Source organism: Emydura macquarii, unplaced genomic scaffold (assembly GCF_026122565.2).
Source record: "Emydura macquarii macquarii isolate MOO-44397 ecotype Brisbane River unplaced genomic scaffold, CSIRO-AGI_Emac_v2 contig_2871, whole genome shotgun sequence".
NCBI classification, from domain to species: Eukaryota; Metazoa; Chordata; order Testudines; family Chelidae; genus Emydura; species Emydura macquarii.
The window spans coordinates 96,599-115,478 of record NW_027133008.1 but is presented as its reverse complement, the minus strand read 5'-3'; the positions used below and the strand labels follow the sequence as shown (position 1 = coordinate 115,478).

The following is an 18,880-nucleotide window of genomic DNA, read 5'->3' as shown; positions in this document are numbered from 1 at the left end:
TCCCTGACTCAGTACTGATCTTTATGCCGTACCATAGTGGTAGGGAGAGGTGGACAGTCTAGCACGCTGCAACACTAGTTCAGGCTGACTCAGACTATACAGGCACCCACCACAGAGTCACCAACACCCCTTCCTACTGCACTGGAGTTACTTCTGGAAGCCTCCAGTGCAAGCGTCCTGATCTGACCCCATTTAGCTATGAGACCCGATGAGATCCCAGCCCACGGTTGCAGTATGGTGTAGCAACGCATACCAGTACATATTCCGCTCAACCCTCTCTTCTCTGCACCAAGAAGTGAGGTTCTGCCCCCTAGTGGGAATGACGACTGTGTCAGTTCAAGGTTTTACCACGTTTCACCATCTTTTACAAACTTCTACAAAGTGCGGGTAGAGTCTGAAAAAACGCCATCTGGGTAAAAAGGCGCGTGGTTATTCAGCACATCTGCTGCTGCTGTGCCTGACTCAGACCTCTGCAGGCGTCAATCACTCAAACACATGGTTTGCTCCTGTTGGAACCATAGATCCCGCCAAACGCAAGAGCTAGAGTTAGGGTTGCCCATTGTGGCTGGACGTATTCCTGGAGGTTTCATCACATGACATAATCTTTAATTAAAGATGAATCCTTAATTCCTGGGGACTCCAGGACAATCCTGGCTGGCAACCCTAGCTGGAGTCTATTCTTCTCCATGCATCATCATCCAAAGCGTCTGCTGGAACTATGTTTATACTGACGGTGGCAAAGTTGCTGCCATCAGATCAATATTTCTGGATCGATTGAGTGGTCAGTGTAGACCCGCTCAATCGATCCGGAAGCTGATATACTAAAACCACCTCCTCAAGTGGTGTAGTGTTGCATTGATGGAACTGTGTTCCCGTCGGCGCAGTGCAGTGAAGACACCTCACAGAACAGAAGCACAGCAGTGGATGGGAGTTACACAAGCTACTCTGTGTAGCTTGCGTAACTCCCATCGATTGCCACCGAATCTCCAGGTAAGCGTAGACCAGGGCTGAGTAAACTATTTACTAAAAAAAAAAAAGTATCCAACAAATTTGAGCATTGTTTCTGTTCATGAATTATTTGCAAACCTACCCAAATATCTACGAATCTCTTCAGAATTTGCAAATATTTACTGAATAGTTTTTACAAGCAAATTTCAGTTTCTGGGATGGATGTTCACAAACTGGCAGTTTCAGTGATGTCTTTGGCTCTTTGCTGTTTGTGAGAGCAAGAGGTTGACTGGTATTGGGGTCCCTCATAACTTCCCAGCTTCTTCTAATGCCAAGGTTGTGGGATTACAGGTCAGGTCTCTTGGGTTCCCCAAACATACTGTAGGTCAGTGATTGATGGCCTGTTCAGCCCGACCTTCCTCCAGACACAGTGTCTAAGGAGAGACACGAGAGTGTTTTTCCACCTGAGTATCCTCCATCCACCCAAGGGCATTTTTCCATACTACATTCTTTGGAGTCACTGAGTTTAGCCAGAGAGACATGCTCAGCAGCTGCACTATTCTCACATCCTCCTCTCTGTGAAATTGATCACGGGTGAGAGTCACTAGTTTAGGAGGCAAGATGATTCTAATAGCAGCTTTTCCCCTTTGAGTCCCTATTTCCTGTGGTCAATAGGGTCAACTATAAACATGAACTCCTGATCGATGCTCAGCTAATATGCATCTAATCAGCTATCCCAGTGTCTATCACTAACAGATAAGATCATTGGCTCATCCAGCCAGCATTTTGCCTCCTGTCATAACCGGTCTCTGTAATGTCACTTCTTGGGTTTTTTCCTATTTCATGTCACTACACAATCTCTCCTCAGATGGAAATCTTCCTTCCTTCTCTGTCTCTAACCTTTCCAATTTTGCTGCTTTTCTCTTAAACGTTTTCATCTATGTCCTTTTTGGAGATGATGTGACCAAAACTGAACGCAATATTTGAAGTATGAATATAAATTGATTTCTAGTACCTACTGGCATTATATAGACGTTAGCTATACGTGTGGAAAAGGAAGTGTGGCAATCTTTTCTTTTCCTCTCTCTTTTTTTTTTACAGAGAGAACTGTATTTTGGCCTCATAGAATTCCAAAATGACTGAAGAGATTTTCCTCAAGCTACCCACCTTAAAGGAAAATTTCAGCCCAAATGGATCAGCCTTGTCCCATTAGCTGGGGTCAGCAGCTCTTGTTCTTTGTCTGCAAGTCTTGCTGAGTGTGTCTTCCAAGCTACCAACCTTCTTCGTGTCCTTCTTCTGTGTCTTGAACCACTATTTTCTGGGTATTCCTCGTTTTAGTCTTTGTCCTGTGACTACTAGATCATGTACTCTCTGACCAATATATCCTATGTCTTGTTGTTTCACATGACCCAATCATCTCAGTCAATACAAACTTATCTTTTCCGTGATGGGGGACTCCTGCATCATGGCTTATAACATTTCATTGCATAGCCCAGGGGTAGTCAATTATTTTTTGTCAAGGTCCAAATTTCTTGGTCAAGGTATAGTCAAGGTCCAGACTCCAGAGAAAATAATAATAAAAAATAGCAATAATGATAATAATAAGTACATAAAAAGATTTTGGGGTCTGTTCAAAAGCATCTGGCGGTTTAGATTTGACCCTTGGTCCGCTTATTGGCTAGCTCTGGCATGGCCTATCAGCTCTCCACTTACCCAGCATTACCTGAGCATTCTCACTTTGGCAGTGTGAAATAGTTGTGCTTTTCTCTTTCTCATTGGCCAACATTCTGAGCCATACATCATGGCTGGTCTAATCATGGCTTTTGATACTTTGCTTTTTAGTTTACTTGGTGTATTCTTATCACAGAGAATTCCCGTCAACTCCCTCTTCATGTGATTCCTAACATTCCCATCCACCTTCCCCTCATGACTTAATGACGAATTGAAGTTTTTAAATAGTTGCATAGACTTTATACCGTCTAGCTTTACTGGCTTCTCATTGTCCCTCTCAACAAAGCATCACATATATTCCGTCTTTTGTTGGCTGATTCATGAACCATTTACTTCTAGTGCAGCCTTCCATCATTCTAGATCCCTTTTCAGTTTGTATTAATCTTCACAACAGAACATCTCATTGGCAAAAAGCATGCTCCATGCAGCCTCTTCCCTAATCCCCTGCATCAAAGTGTCCATTACAGCAACAAATAGCAATGGGTTTAAGACTAATCATTGATGTAGACCTACCTTCACAGTGAATGGTTCACTGTAACCACAGCTGCTTTTCACTAGTGTTGGGCTACCCTTGTACTAATCCATAGTAGTCTGAACATATATTCTGGCAGATTGTGCGACAACAGGCACCACCATGTCTGTTCTTCAGGAACTTTGTCATAAGCCTTCTCTAAATCCACAGACACTAAATGCAATGTCTTGGCTTTCTCCCTGTATTTCTCCTGCAATATTCGGGCTTCAACTACTACATCCATTGTTGACCTTCCAGGCATAAACCCGAACTGGTTGTCACCTATTTTGTGCTCCCCTTTCTCACAAAGTCTTTTCTCGATAATCTTTCTAATAATTTCATCATGTGACTCACGAACTTGATGGATTGGTAATTACTATATTCATGCACATTTCTTTTACACTTGCATATAGAGACCAGTGTGCTCTTCCTCCAAGAGGAAACCCAAATAGATAATTTCTTTAAAAGTTATGAGGAAATTAAAGCAGGTGGAAACCATTTTTCAGTGTTAAGTATGTCATTCACTACCAAGCAAATATTATAATTATTTCTATTATCTGCTAGTTAATCTTGTAACTCTACTATGTATGCAATTTCTGTAACACTATTTCTAAATCTGTAAAGTCTTTAAGCTCTATTCATATGAAGGACATCTATTAGTATGAAGGATATAAAATAAAGGTTTTCTATTAATAACAGCATCATACAGTACCTGACAACCCTTAAAAGCTATAAATAGGGATTCTAGTGGAAAAATACCAGGCACACGCCTTTTAACTACGGTGAAATACATCAAGTATGGAGAGTTTTGAGCTCAGTTGTCATATAACATGATAAGAACCTCTTAAGGGCAATAATGTAATGTGAATTCATGCAGTGAATTTGAACTTGGTCCCCTTTGAGGTGCAACTCAGCCTTAACATCTATGATTCTCTGATCTCTGGAATGAAGGAGCAATGCCTGCACCCAAAAACAAAACAAAAAAACAGCCCAAAAAAAACAACCCCCAAAAATTTCCTGGGGCAAGACTTCCAGGCAAACACAAACAAACTCAGCATATACCTGAGCACAGGTATCACAGTGATGAGCATAGTATAAATTCCAAGATAGATAGATTAGATTAGATATTTGGAGGTCACACTGTCAAGAACACTGTGGGAAGAATGCATATTCCAGAATGATGCTCTGCCTTGGTGCTGTGAGAACAACAAAGATGGGCCACAGTACTGGAGAATATTTGGGCCAAACCTGTTTTTAAAATTGAGCATAGGGTGAACACTTTATATCAAATTTGTCTGATAACAGGGAAGTATTAACTGTTGGCTATTATTTTATGATTGTGTTACACAAAATATCTCTGAGGAGGAGATGAGAGAGCTCCAGGCATGAAAGAGAGGGAGATACAGACAGTGACACACACATGTAAAGAAACTGACACACTGCATGCCCCAACAATGCCAATATTTGGGAAAGTCAGTTCTTTATTGTTGTAGCAATCATTTGCCCAATCTGCCTCTTCAAACAATTATGGTTAAAATGCATTTCAATGGAATACAAATGGGAGTCCTCATCTCTCTCTCCAAGTACCTTTATCAGCACAATTAAAATTGCTATATTTCCCATACACAAATAGCAGAACATTCCCATTCAGTCTGGCCAACCTTTTTTTCCTGGTAAAGAGTAAGGAAAGCAACTAAATAAAGTAAGAACAAACATGAAGTGTCTATGGGAGAGCACAGTGTCTAACTCTCAGTATCAGCCATCTTAAAATGACTGTGAGTGTTTTACCATCAACGTCAATGGAGCCACGATTTCACCCCTTATGTTTAACACCTGCAAGACAGAATTTTTTCATCACCCCAACATTTTACAAAGCTACATAGACTACATGTGTATGGAGATGTGGGACGTACAGAGACAGAAACATGGAGAGAGACTAGGAAAGAGAAACGTCTCCAAGTAGAAGGAAACTGGAATGATTTCAATTTTGTAAACTAATTCGGAAGTTAAAGTGGTTTGGGTTAGATTATAATAATCAGTGGCTATTTGGAGAATGTGATTAGAACAATGAGAATTAAATAAGAATAATCTCTCCGATAATCAGGATTTAAATGTTAAACATAGAGTTATTTGTTTACATAGTTCTTTTGAACTCTGGACATTCTGTTTTATTGGAAAGGGACATCGAAATGTGTCCTTGATGGAGCTCACTAGTATAGAGGCAGTTTGTGGTAGCACTTGTGATAGCAAGTGAACCCCCACATCTCTATTTTCGAAGATGCCAGGTTCCCTTGGCACACAGAGCCTAATGTTTCACTGCCCTCATTCATCCTACCCTAACTGCAGCCTGGAAGAAGATTGCAACAGAGATTCATATGCTTTAGCAAATGGAACGTTAAATCACGTGCTCTACTTTGGAACTGGCTCAAGGGAACTGAAGACAGAATTCAGCAGAACTGCCCTCTCATAAAGAAAACATGTCAGAAAAATGTCAGCGATTCTCTGCCCGGGGAGGAGTGAACGCAGAGACCTGCCAGCGCACTCAGTGACTCCCCGTAGCAGCTATGCACCAGCCTCCCACCACTGCTGTCTGTAAGCACGTGCACTAAGGCATTGTTCCAAAGAAGTTCCAAAGAAGCCCCAGGAGACGGCCCGTATTCCTCTTTGAGTGGCTCCCATTTCTATTATAATAATTACTGCTCTTAACAATCATGACACTGAGCTCTTACATAGTGCTTTTAGTCCAAAGTACTTCACAAAGGAGAAGTAGCCTTCTCCCCTCAGCTCACAAAGGGGACCCTGTGGTACACAGGGCAGGAGTGATAGGCATAGGTTCCACAGCAAGACAACTTGTAATAGCGCCCTGCTGGCTTACATGCCCACGGCCTGGCCCACCATTGTGACGGATCCCAAATCAAGGCCTTGCATGCCTATTGCAATGAACCTATTGTGGCTCTGTAGCCTTGTTCCCAAAGAGACACTCTGCAAACCCAAGGTCCTGCAATCCCAGGGACCCTCAATTAAGGCCTTGTGCCCATGGATTACCTAACTGAAACCCTGTCCTGCTGTTCTGGCCTCCTGAGACCCGAAGCCCCTCTGCTTAGATGCATGTATTGGATAAGACAAAAACTGAAGTCCTCCACACCCATAGTCATTGCAGTAAAGATTCCACAGAACTTTTTACAACACTGAGGCTGTTACCCCAGGTGTCTTGGGCAAACACCCTCCCTACCCTACATAACCTGGAAGTTTCCCTATGCCCATGCTGTACCCCAGCCTTCCAAATTTCTAGTGGATCTCGATGTTGCCAGTTCTCATGATTTCATCTTAAATCTTGCAATATTTGGTGTTTTCTTAAAGCACCAGCTTCTGGAACCATTTAAGTACATCAGAATCTCAGCTATCTTTTTTTTTTTTTAATCAAATTTCTAGACCTCCTGATTGTGAAGAGGAAATTGAAAACATAGACCCTAAGATGAAAAACAGAAGGCAAGCAAAACTAGTTTGACATTTTTTTAAAAGAATCTCATTATTTTAAAGATAATCTCATGATCTTTGGGAGCCTTACACATGATTTTTGAATGCTTGGGATCTCTGCCCACCACCCAGTGTCTTGTCTTACTTACCCCATCTGCTGGTGCATGCCATAAGTGGCCACTACTGACTGACTTCCCTGGCTACTTGCCCAAATGGATTTCTCCCTTTGAGTTGTGGGGGCCAAAGGAAGTGGGAAGAAGCTGCAGCAGACAGACTGGGTGAGCAGCTTCAAAGGAGACGGAAGAGGCTTTCTCCTGCCCCATGCAGTGGACACAGAGAGTGAACTGTGTTCCCAGGGAAGCAGACAAGTAGTATTCTCTCCAATTTTCAAATGAATTGCAGAGAGGTTGGGTGACTCACCCAGGGTCACACAGGAAGTCTGTGGCAGGTACAGACAGAGAAGCCCTGAGAATGAGAGGCAGAACTCACAGCCCAGGTGTAGAGAGCTAAGATGGCTTTACTCCACCTCTATGCTTCCTGTAGTCTGGGCAGCTCAGGGGTTAGGAGCTCTCCAAGCTGTGGTAGAATTACAGGGAATGTCATAGCACTGTGTGCTATGGGCAGGCTCCATCCTCCATCTCATACCATCCCTCAGCTCCCTCCATCCCTGTCATGCCCACTACCCGGGCTTGTGCAGGGTCCTTCAGAGAGCTATCTGGGGTGGCTTTCTGCACTATCTGTGCTGAGGGAATTCTCCCTTTCTCCCCCTACTAGCTACAGACTGAGTGTTACCGGTCTTTGAAGGTTGGTTCAGGCGCCGGGCCGTGCTGGGCTGGCCTGGGGAAGGAGATTCCCACCCTAGTCCTGTGCCTGAGCCACTCAGGCAGCCTTCCTCAAGTTCAGTGAAGAGAGAGAGAGACGTGTCAGTGGAGATTTGAAAAGGGACGGCAAGCAAATGAGGGGGGAAAATAGATGGAGGCTGTCTGCTGCAGCGGCTTTCACCCTGAGCATAATGATGATACGTCGGGGGGGGAGGGGGGCGCAGAGGAGAGATTGTTACCAGACAGACAAAGGGCGCAAGGGAAGAGAGTAGAGAGAAACAAGAGATGTTGCCCACTCTTGGGATGTTATCATTCATCTGACACTAGCTGGTGTTTTGCTTTAAGCCCCAGATCCTGGAGCCAAGTGATTACATGAAAATCTTTTCTTTCTTTTATTTTAAAAAATCAGTAAGTTGCTAGACAGAGGGAAGCTGAAAATGTGAAGCAAGAGCCATCGGAAACCAGAAAGACCCAGAAAGTATTCATTAAAAAATCTCATGATTTTAAAGCCAGTCTCACGGTCGCCGGGGCCCTGTCTCATGATTCTGGTAACAGGAAAATGGGACTCACAGGGGCCAGAGAGCAGGGAGCTGCAGTAATCATAACTGCAGCTTGAGAACTGGCTGCTCCCCTCGTACTATACTGCCACAGTCACCACGGACAGGCATCTGAGCTGGCTGTCCCTCTGTTTAAGGGATGGGGCTGGCAGTGCAGTGTTCTCTGTTAGAGGCCCTCTGCTCTGACACAAACCTCCTCCAATCCAAATTACCCCCATGTGTAAAGTTTTCCAACGCACCTAAGTGATTTAGGAACCTAAGTCTCATTTTTAAAAGTGACTCAGGCACTTATTTCCCTCCCACTATGGGGGCCTCAGGCACTGGTGCACTTTGGTCGCTCCTATTCTCGGCCCATGGCACAAAACAGTCTAGTCTCTTGTGGGCTGTCTTACTTTGGTCTCATGTTGGTTGTTGGGTTTAGTGTGTGGGTGCTGGTGGCCGGTGGCGGTCAGACTGGATGATCTGGTGGCCCCTTCTGGCCTTAACCTGTAAGCCCTGATGTCTTGGGATTCTGGAACTTAAGTTGCATTGACTTTCAATGAGATTTAGGTTCCTAAACCCCATAAGTCACTTCTGAAAACGGGACTTAGGCTCCTGTTAGGTGCTCTTGAAAATGTCACTGCTGGTCTGCTGACCTGCAGAGCATGCTGCAGGTCCTGTCTGCTCAGGTGGGCTCCTGGGGAGGTGGCTTTGTGAGAAATCAGCTGTGAGGGGCGTGTGGTGTTCTGGGGGGGATTTAGTTTTGACATTTGTGGCAGGTGGCCCCACAGGCTTGGCGAGGTGCCCCTTTTACATCTTTTAAACTGTCATAATGATAATTAAGGCAAGAGGAGAAGATGGAGCCTGGATGAGCGTGGCAGAGGGCAAGTTAAGGATGTGGCATTCATGCACAATGCTGACAAGGAAGATGAGTTTGCAGTGGAAACATTTATTGGACATTTTCTGTGAAAAACTTCTCAAATGGCCCACTAATCACCAGAACTTCCATCTCATTGCTATAGCCAGGTAGCGAGAGAGAAGCAAGCCGGACACTGGGATAACGGGGAGTTTCAGGCTTGTTTTTTCGCACAGGAAGGCAGTAGCCAGCTGTTGGCACCTGCAGTAACAGAAGCAGTAGGATGTTTTCTCTGTGTCAGTGCCGGAAAGGGGTTATTTGCTGAAGCCCCCTGACAGGTTTCTGTCCTGTTTTGCCCTTTCCCCTCAGTCCCCTATGTCGTGGTGGCCTTACAGGCCATGAATGCCACATGAGAAAACAAAGAGCCAGGGGGCAGGCCTAGATGTGGAATGCACAGGAGAGGCATGAAAAAGCGATTCTGGCAGAACTGCTTAGCACCGTGCTAATAAGCAGGACAGGGAGATGTGATGGATTCTCTGCTCCGGGAGTAATGGCCTCTCAGACCTTGCCGTGCACCCTCTGACTCCCAGCACACGTGTCATGCCGCTGCTATCACAGTCTGCAATCACTGTGCCACTCTGGACTGAGGCACTTCAGTGTCAGTTTCCCTGGAGCCTGGTATGAACTGCTTTACCTCCAGCCACATGGTTTGCATGCTGATCTGCAGCACCCCTGCTATCCCAGCCTGGCCCCCACTTTCCTCCACAACTCTGCTAGTGCCACTCAGTCCATTCCCGCAGCACCCCTGCTGATCCAGTCCTGGGTCTCCACAGAGCTCTCCTAATGTACATGTCACGGAGCAGCCCCATTCCCTAGTGCAGTGGTTCTCAAACCCCCTTCTGATAACAAAAATTGCTACACGACCCAGGGAAGGGGGACCAAAGCCTGAGCCAGGGGGAGACGGGGATGGAGAGAGGGAAAGCCAAAGCCCGTGGGCGTCAGCCTCGGGTGGGGGATTGTAACCTGAGCCCCACCACCAGGGCTGAATTCCTCAGTCTTCAGCTTCAGCCCCGGGCCCCAGCAACTCTGCCTGACTTCCAGGCCCTGTGTAACTCCATGAATGCACCCAGGACAAACTAGTCCCACTCCTTGCTGAGCCAGTCCTCCATCCTCGCCTTCCTTCTCCCACAGCTCTGCCAGCGCCCCTCAGTCTTACCACGTAGCCCCCTGCTAGGCCAGCCCTGGGATCCCCACACAGCCCGGCCAGCGCCCCTCAGTCCTGCCCTGCACCCCCTGCTAGGCAGTGCTGATCCCCCAGAACCCCCCCAGTTCTGCCAGTGTCCCACTCTGCAGCACCTAGTGCTCACAGACAGGTCTGGGGAGTCTTTGTGTTGCTTAACTCCCTCCTGTCCTTTGAGGAGCAGGGCCTGGGGGGAGGATGCAGAAACCTCACTGATTAGGATCTCTCAGTTCATTTCTTTTCTTCCCTCCACTGGCTCCTTCTTGCCTCAGGACCTGCACTCCCCCAACTTGGGAATGACTTTGCAGACTCCCCCACCTCCCCCCATGCAAACCTAATGGAGTTTGGCCTCAGAAGAGGAGAGTCATCCGATGTGGAGAGCGATAATCTCCCTGGTGTGGCCGATGGCTTTGTGCTCCACTGGACCGGAGAGCGGCTTGGCTGGATCGTACACGCCAGCTCATTCACCTTGGCGCCTGATGGGGGAGCGGGCAGGTGAACTCCCCAGCCCCTTCCCCCCTCTGGTCGGCGTGTGGCGGCTGGACCTGCCTATGTGGAGAGTGATTGGAAGATACGGCCTTTGCTTCTCCCTCCCTTCAGATCACGGTGGAGAGCACTTGCCAGGCAGAGGCAGGAGCCCTGGAAGACGGAGTCACCCACAAGCCCCCTGAATTCCCTTACTCCGGGCTTCCTCCTACTTCATTGCTACAAGCCCCTGGCGCCTCCTCTCCCTTCTAAAGAGCTTATCTCAGAGTCCATTTAGGGGACACAGGAATCCAACCCAGGCTGTGTTCTCTCACATGGGGGCCACTTCTGCAGGGGCTAGAGGAAAGTAGGGCCTGTCCCCAGGGAGCTACAGCTAGAATCCATTTCAAGGGGCACAGGAATTCAGCTGTTTCTGGATCTGGATGGGGAAGGGCAGGGGTTGGTAGCATGTAGGAGTTAGCGTCAGTGGTAGCAGAATGGGCCAGGGCCAGGGTAGTGCCACAGCAGGAGGGAGAAGTGTGGAGTGAGGTTTCCAGGGGCACACCTGCTCATCTCTCTCCCTGTACCTAAGGACATAAGAATGGCCATACTAGGTCAGATCAATGGTCCATCTAGCCCGGTATCTTGTCTTCTGAGAGTGCCTGGTGCCAGATGCTTCAGAGGGAATGAGCAGAACACGGCAATTATTGAGTGATCCATCCCCTGTCAGCCAGTCCCTGTTTCTGACAGTCAGAGGTTTAGGGACATTCAGAACATGGGATTGCATCCCTGCCCAGCCTGGCTAATAGCCATTGATGGACCTATTCTCCATTAACTTATCTCATTCTTTTTTGAACTCAGGTATACTTCTGGCCTTCACAACATCCCCTGGCAATGAGTTCCACAGGTTGACCATGCGCTGTGTGAAGAAGCACTTCCTTTTGTTTGTTTTAAACCTGCTGCCCCTCATTTTTGTGTTATGTTGAAGGGTAAATCACACTTCCGTACTCACTTTCTCCACACCTTTTCTCTCTCATTCTCCTTTCTCTCCCACCGTCCCTTTCCTCCTCTGATGTACGTCCTCTCCCTCTCTCCCGGTCTCATTCTCTCAGGCCTGGTCTACGCTTAATAGTGTTATTGGTATAATTAGTTTGATCAGAAGTATGATTTTTTTTTTTAACCGAACTAGTTGTATCGATAAAAGCCCCTAGGGTGGACACAGTTATTTCGGTAAAAAGTTGCCTTATGCTGGTACAGCTTATTTCCCTTCCAGAACCAGAATGAGGCCACGCCTTCTGCTGGCACAGCTCTGTTGGTCAAGGGGTGTGAAGAGATGTGATCCCTGGCTGAGCGAGCTGCACTGGGAAAAGCGCCAAGTGCAGGCCCAGTGACGGCAGCAGAACTGCCTTCTTACCGGTATAGCTGACTTCACTCGGGTGTGGCGGTGGAATAAGCAGTGCCAGCAAATTTGCAGCTTTGCTGATATAAACTGCATCCCTGCTAGGAACACTGTGGTATAGCACACTGGTTGTCTGATATTGGGAAAGCCTTCCTTGTGCATATATGGCCTCAGCTCTATTATCATAAGCACCTTTATACCAATATAACTATGTCTATACTCTGGGGTGGGATAGCGTGCATTTAATTATACGGGTATAGTTAAAGTGGCAAAACATTTGAGTGTAGTCAAGCCCCATTCCCATGCTCACTCTGTCTCTCTGATACTTATTTGCATCAGGGTTAGATAGAGAGGGTTTTCAGAGGTTTTTAAGGCCTGGCTTGACAAAGTCCTGGCTGGGATGAGTTAGCTGGGCTTGGTCCTGCTTTGAGCAGGGGGTTGGACACTAGGTGACCTCCTGAGGTCCTGTCCAACTCTAATCTTCTATGACTCCCTGACACAAACCCAAATCCCACCTCTGAACAAGCTGATGTTCAAATCCAAATCCTGCCTTCACAGCTGAGCCATGTCCCTTTCACTGAAAACAGATAAAAGTTTAACCATTCAGTTGCCAGCTGCTATACAAAGACAGGCAGTGGGGAAGTTTACACTGTGCATGAGAAAATACAAGGTCAGAGCTAAGGTTGTTCATCTGAGCCCTTGGCTGGACATGAACCATTGCTGCAGATGGTGCAGGTCTCCCAAGGAGGCTGGGGGTTATGGAGCGGAAGAGGTAACGGTTAAGATGAGCAGGACATTAGCAACAGGCCATAACTGAGGGATTAAAGGAGGGAGGGGGGACGGGACTCAGCTTTCAAAATGCAGGAAAACATGGATTGCCCCAGAGTAGCCGCTTGGGAGCCATATGAACATACCAGGCTTTCCCACTGTGTGTAGCGCCTCATTCACAGTTTCCCTGTGCTGTGTTTGATTAGCTCGACGGTCTAGGACAAAAACATCCTACTGCCCAGAATGCCTCCGAGTTCCTTATCAGCCCTGAACTCCTCTGACCCAAGCACCTGCCTGCACATGCAGGTGGCAGGGTAGAGTCAGAGCATCACGCACTCGGTGGCTGGAAGGGCTGTGCCTGATTGGACTGCTTGGGCCATCCCTTTTACTCACCACTCAGTGTGCCCCTGTTACACCCTGCACAGAGTTTCTATTTTTAGAAATTTTACTTCCAGATTATTTTGGTCTACCAAGAAACTGTTGGTAAGTCGTGCTGGCATTAGTCCAAAGTCTTCTCATTCTCTGCAGCACCTCTGCATGGGTCTGTCCTATCTCAGGTATGTGTCTGTTTGGCTGCCAGATTCATTTATCTGTGGGCTGAGTGAAAGCAGAGTGGCCAGAACTTCGTAAGCAGGGGAAGATAATATAATTATCTTGTTCCCATTTCAGAGGCCCACGAGCTTCTAACCTAGGTCTGAGCGCCCCAGCCACTGTACCTCCTTTAAACAAGGAATAGGTTCCCGTAGATAGGCATCACTGGGATACATCCTATACCATCTTTAAATTGGGACCAGGGTCCAGTTGATCCCCTGGGGTCTCTATAGGGAACATGCTTCAGAGAGTTACCTGAGCAGCCACTGCACCCATTTTAAACAGGGCAAGAGGACTCCAAGTAGTGATCACGAGATGAAAAATTCTATATCCCAGTCCCATTCCCCTGAGATGTCCAGTGTGCACTGCCTACATCTGGGGATCTAATGGAACGCATGGTGTCTTATGTACTGAAGTACCCTTGAATCAAGGCACTGAGACGTGAGAGTGGTGTCTATAAATAGTGATCTCGCCTGCTCTGTGTGGTATCTACGCAGCACTCACTAAAGGCCGGATTTTCAACAGAGCTCAGCAAACGGCAGGTCCTATTGTGACACTAATGGTCCTCTCTGAACATTTGGTCATAAACTCCTGAAGTCCTGTCCCGCCCAGCACACCCTGGGCTCATTGTAGAACCAGGGAAAGATTATCTGGGCAAGTCTCTTTTCTGATTGTTTCAAAATATCCCCTGGCCTAGAGGTGAAAGTCTCCATATTCCAGCCCCGAGCCCGTTCAATCCTTTGATACATTCCTAAGCTTGAAAGAAATGGTTTCCTGATCATGTGAGGCTAAAAATCCCAGGCAGATTTTTTGAGCACACAGGAAAGAAGCAAACATTGGAGCGTAGGAGCAGAATCCCTGAAGAAGGAGTGTGCGATCACTGTGGGTTTGACACAGAGATGTTTGTTAACCAGCCACGGGCCAACAGATATATCCAGGGCAAAGCAAATAGCCCCAAGAATCTGACCCATATTCAGAGATGGAAGGCAGAAAATGTGAAACAAATACAGCAAGAGGAATAAGAAACTTTCTGTCTAAAATTCCACAAACTTTGTAGGCATCCGCTAAGGCGAACGGAGCTGGAGTTATACCATGAGTTTGAAAATGGTTAGAGAAAATTGCCACGCTTCTAGTGGCTGGGGAAAAGAGAAGTGATGGACAAGACATGACCTACAAGAACTTTTCCATCTATAGTACAGAGCTACTCCCTAATAGCAGCTGTGTCCCTTCACTGATGATGCGAGTGCACCATCTGGAGGCTGTTTTAGTGCACATGTGTCTATTTAAAACTTCATCTCGAAAGACAGTCAGCTGCTTACGTAAAATGTAGTTTCAGGTCCCACGTTTGCCTCTGAGCCCCCCTGACTTTTTTGTGGTTTCACAGACACGTTTTCCTATTTTTAAAAATGTGATTCTCTCCCCTGCGGCTGTGTGAAAGAAGCGCTGCTGTGTGTATAGGTCTTTCACACAGCCCCAGCGGAGAGAAACGACGACACCCCATCCCACCCCGCTGCACAAAAACAGAGAAAAACAGGATTTGTCCAGTCTGTTTCTGTTATAGTGCATTAAGTGAAACTCGTAACGATAGTATGTACAAAAATGTTCAGTGTGATGTTCAGATCAATGGTCTTCCTTTAATTATGGTCTTACAGTTTGGTAACTCCATTCCCTTGGCCTCCCTTTTAGTTTTGTACAGCTTTTCCTTTCCCACTCTCTCCACGTTCTAGGTCCTTGTTAGCTGGGAGTCCTTGCTCTATTTTGAAGGGGACCATTCCCCCCCTGCTCACAACGCAGATGTATAACACAGCATGACATCATGGTATGTCATAAGGGCCTGGTGATGTCATAACCCACCCTGAGCAGGAGTCAGTCTGCTAGGAGGATCCTGAGTCCTTTATTAATTCAAGGGGCAATGAGTACAAGCATCTCCTGCTGGACGGGAGAGGTGGAGGAGGGCTGATCCAGTCCTGATGGTTTCCCTGGGATACACCATCTATCTGTTGGCCGTGCTCCTGGCCACCCACGTCCTGGTGTTCTCTGATGCCTTCATACCATCAAAAAGCCAGACCATGTTCCAGGGAGCCAAGGACAGGAAGCAAGAGGGAAGGAGCCCACCTGCAGGTGAAAGGGGCTTTCCTGTTGGGAGCCAATGGGGAGAGGATGGTTTAAAGAGATGGCACAGTGGGATGCAGTGAGGGAGCGATCGGAGGGCGAGGGCTAGAAAGGGGGGAGGGTGAGAGGGGACAGCTAGAGATGGAGAGAGATGGAGAGAGAAGTGGGAATAGGGACTGGCAAGGAGGAATGAGGGGGAAAAAGAAATGGGATGGGGAGGGGGAAAAGATGATAAGTGATGGCAGCATAAGGGAAGGGAGGATATAAGGCGAGGAGATTTCAGAGGAGCTTGTTGGAGCGAGGACTTTTTTATTTATATTTATGTGCAAGGCCTCAGTGCAATGGGGTCCTGCTCTGGACCAGGGCCTCTGGGAGCTACTATAACGTGTAAACTCTGCTTACTGGTCTGGCATTCTCTCCTTCCCTGGGGCGGCTAGGCCACGTAGAGAGTAGTCAGCTTTTTAGTTCAGGCAGCAGAGGCTCCTGCATGAAGGTCCAGAAGTCCCAGGTTTGCTCCAGCTGCTGATACCCATCCAGGAGCATCCGTGTAACAAAGATAACTCCTGAATGATACACTCCTGCCGTTCTCTCGCTCACACCAGCTGCAATGTGGCTCATAAGCCAGGTTTCCCCTTCATCCGTTCTGCTCCCCTTCCAGTGGGGGTTGTTCTCAGAGCGTCTCTGAGCAGGCATCCAAGGCTTCCTCATTCCTCGCCTTGCCCCACCCTCACTTAGCCTCACTGCTTCCTGCCTCACCTGCGGGGCGGGTGAGGAGACAGAGATGAGAGCAGCCTGGGGCTGGGCACATCCCACTCCCCGCCGGCTGCCGCACAATGCGGGAGAATGGGCCAGAGTTCACAAAACAGTTTAGGGGGCAGAAGGGCTGAGGGGCACCGGGTCCTTGTGGGAAGAGGGACAGTGGAAACGGGGAGGAGAAAGGGCTGGGTGAGAGCAAAGAGAGAGAGAGAGAGAGAAAGAACCACCAAGATCTACAGCTGGGAGAGACTGGATGAGGGCTTGTGGTTGAGAGAGGAAAAGGGAGGAGGGAAGATGCTGACAAGCAGGGCTGTGTGGCTACTGCGCAGGCTGGTAGTCAGGACTCCTGAGTTCCATTCCCAGCTCTGCCACTGACTTGCGGTAGGACTTTGGGCAAGTCTCATGTCCCTGCGTTGCCTCAGTTTCCTCATCTATAAAATGGGGATGATGACCCAGCCCTACCTCACAGGTGGTGATAGCACCTTCACAGCTGGGGAGACCAGTATTAGCACTCACTTACTAGCACTGGCGCTCACTGATTAGCAGTGGATGATTCTTCTGGTTCAAAAAAAGTTCACTCCCTTCACACACATCCAGAAAAACGTCACTCGAGGCGCTGCATAGAATTTTGGCAGCTCCGACAACAATGTGGTGAGGGTCGGGCTAAGGGGAGAGGTCTAGCAGAGGAAGGCTAGTGAGGGGAGGAAATTCAGGAGAGAGAAGATCAAGTGAGAGAAAAGGGAAGAAGAAGGGAGACAGTTGGGGAGCTGTAGGGCTTGGGAATTGAGTGAGGAGGGGAGTGAAAGAGAGACGATGGCGCTGGGGTGAGGACAGAGAAAGGATGGAAGGAGAGGACAGACAGAGAAGCGGCGAGAGAACAAAAGGAATGAGAGAACAGACAGGGTGGAGGGACAGAGTGAAATAGGCAGAGAGGAGAGCTTATGTCCCCCTCTTGGGTTGCAGGCTGGGGGCAAATGGAAGAAACATTTGTGGCCTCGTCAACAGGGGAAGGCATGGAGGTGATTGACATGGTGCAGAGCGAGGAGGAGCAAAGACTGAGGAACTCGGTGATGAAGGATTTGCTGCTGGATCTGGCCATCTCCCTGAACACGGGCAGCATCATGCTCTTTTTTTTATGCGTGACATAGAGCCGGAAATCATTGCCATGGTCATGGATGAAGACAATCTGAATGTCTACTTGCGTTTCATGATCGCCTACTAGGCAGCGGTGCTTTCCCCCACCACCCACAGCCCAGGGAGCCTGTGACACCAAGTGACAACAGCAGGCACCTTCCCCATCACCCAGACCTGCCTCATCGCCTTACCCCGTTGAGGACAGCAATAAACTCTCAATCCAAAGCTCGTGGAGTCTCTCATAAACCAAACTTTCCTATCTCAGGATCTCCACCCTCCATCTCCCCTCTGCTCTGTACGGCAGCACAGAGCGCTCCACGGTGAGCTGGACCGGGGGGCGCCAGCGGGGCTCACGCTGCACTCTGCTACGCAGGAGCCCTACCTTGGTGTCACAGCCTTGATTCCGCTCCCGCCAAGGCGACAGAGACCCAGCTCGTAGTTACAGGGGTGGCATCCAAAATATTCAGGGGGCCACCCAGTGCGAGGGTCTGGAGTGACTCGTCCTGGAGGTACTCGGGTTAAGTATTTGAACAGTTCAGTGAGTGACATGACTGCTCACATGGTGGGAGAATGCATGAAAGGAACTAGCCACACACGGGGGCAGCAGGTGGTCCATCTGGTTTAGTATTCTGTCTCCTGCAGGGGCCATTGCCATATGCTGCAGATGAAGCTACAAACTGTACCATAACTATACAAAAACATGCTTCCAGGGGAAGGTATTTCTTAATACAGGCAGCTCGTGTTTGGTTTATCCCTAACCCATTAGGTTGGATATTCCGTATAGAGTTGATCCTATCCAATTTCACTGCAGATATTTATTACTCAGATACATGTCTCAGCCTGCTTTGAATACCACTATACCCTGCATCTCCATACTAGGTTGAGGCAATGAATTCCACAGGCCAGCTATGCACTGTGTAATAAAGTCTTACTCTGTAATGGCCAAGAACTGATTCAAGTCACCCATATTTAAAGATGTTTCTGTCTTTGAAGGAGCAGCAGCTTTAAACACGTATGTTAGATACATTGGTGGAACAGAAACTACTGAAAGACATACATATTTCCCAACTAACATTCCAGAGAAAATGTTTTTCCTTGATTAAGAAGGTATAAAAAACTCAACATAGATCTCAGTGTAGATTACTATCAGCATCACTTTAAATAATAAAAAATAGGTTTATTGGAGCCATACAATCTTTTTTCAGATGAAAATTATGAGCAACGTAACTAAATACACTTTGGGATACCAATGATAAAAAACCCATCAAACTAGTCAATAGAAAGCATAGGAGGAGCATTAAAATTGATCTGCCAAGGATTTTTAACAATTAGGCTTGTGCCAAGTTTTGCTGGTCTGAGCAGGATTTATTTATTTCTTTATTTTCCTGTGTTTGGTGGTGGTGTTTTTTTTTTTTAAACATTAGAAATTCAGGTCTTGTTCATCCTGAAAGATTCTACAGAGATAGGATAACGAGGGGAAAGATGACGTAAGAGTCATCAAAGACTGAAAGCTGAGCACTTGCAAAGGGAACGCT

General features: G+C 47.4%; 1 protein-coding gene across 1 annotated transcript; it reads left to right on the top strand.

Annotated features, from left to right (window-relative positions):
- Positions 1–15,288: 15,288 nt before the first annotated feature.
- On the top strand, positions 15,289–17,561 carry LLCFC1 (LLLL and CFNLAS motif containing 1). The gene is made up of 2 exons (XM_067568313.1): positions 15,289–15,464; positions 17,175–17,561. The coding sequence occupies exons 1-2, from the start codon at positions 15,314–15,316 to the stop codon at positions 17,357–17,359; spliced, it is 336 nt and encodes a 111-aa protein (XP_067424414.1). The 5' UTR covers positions 15,289–15,313; the 3' UTR covers positions 17,360–17,561.
- The last annotated feature ends 1,319 nt before the right edge of the window (positions 17,562–18,880 follow it).

Excerpts from the sequence above, each read along its gene's own strand:
- LLCFC1 (XM_067568313.1), top strand. The coding sequence starts at position 15,314 with ATGGTTTCCCTGGGATACACCATCTATCTGTTGGCCGTGCTCCTGGCC. Across the intron at positions 15,465-17,174 it reads GGGAAGGAGCCCACCTGCAG|GCTGGGGGCAAATGGAAGAA; the intron begins GTGAAAGGGGCT and ends CTTGGGTTGCAG.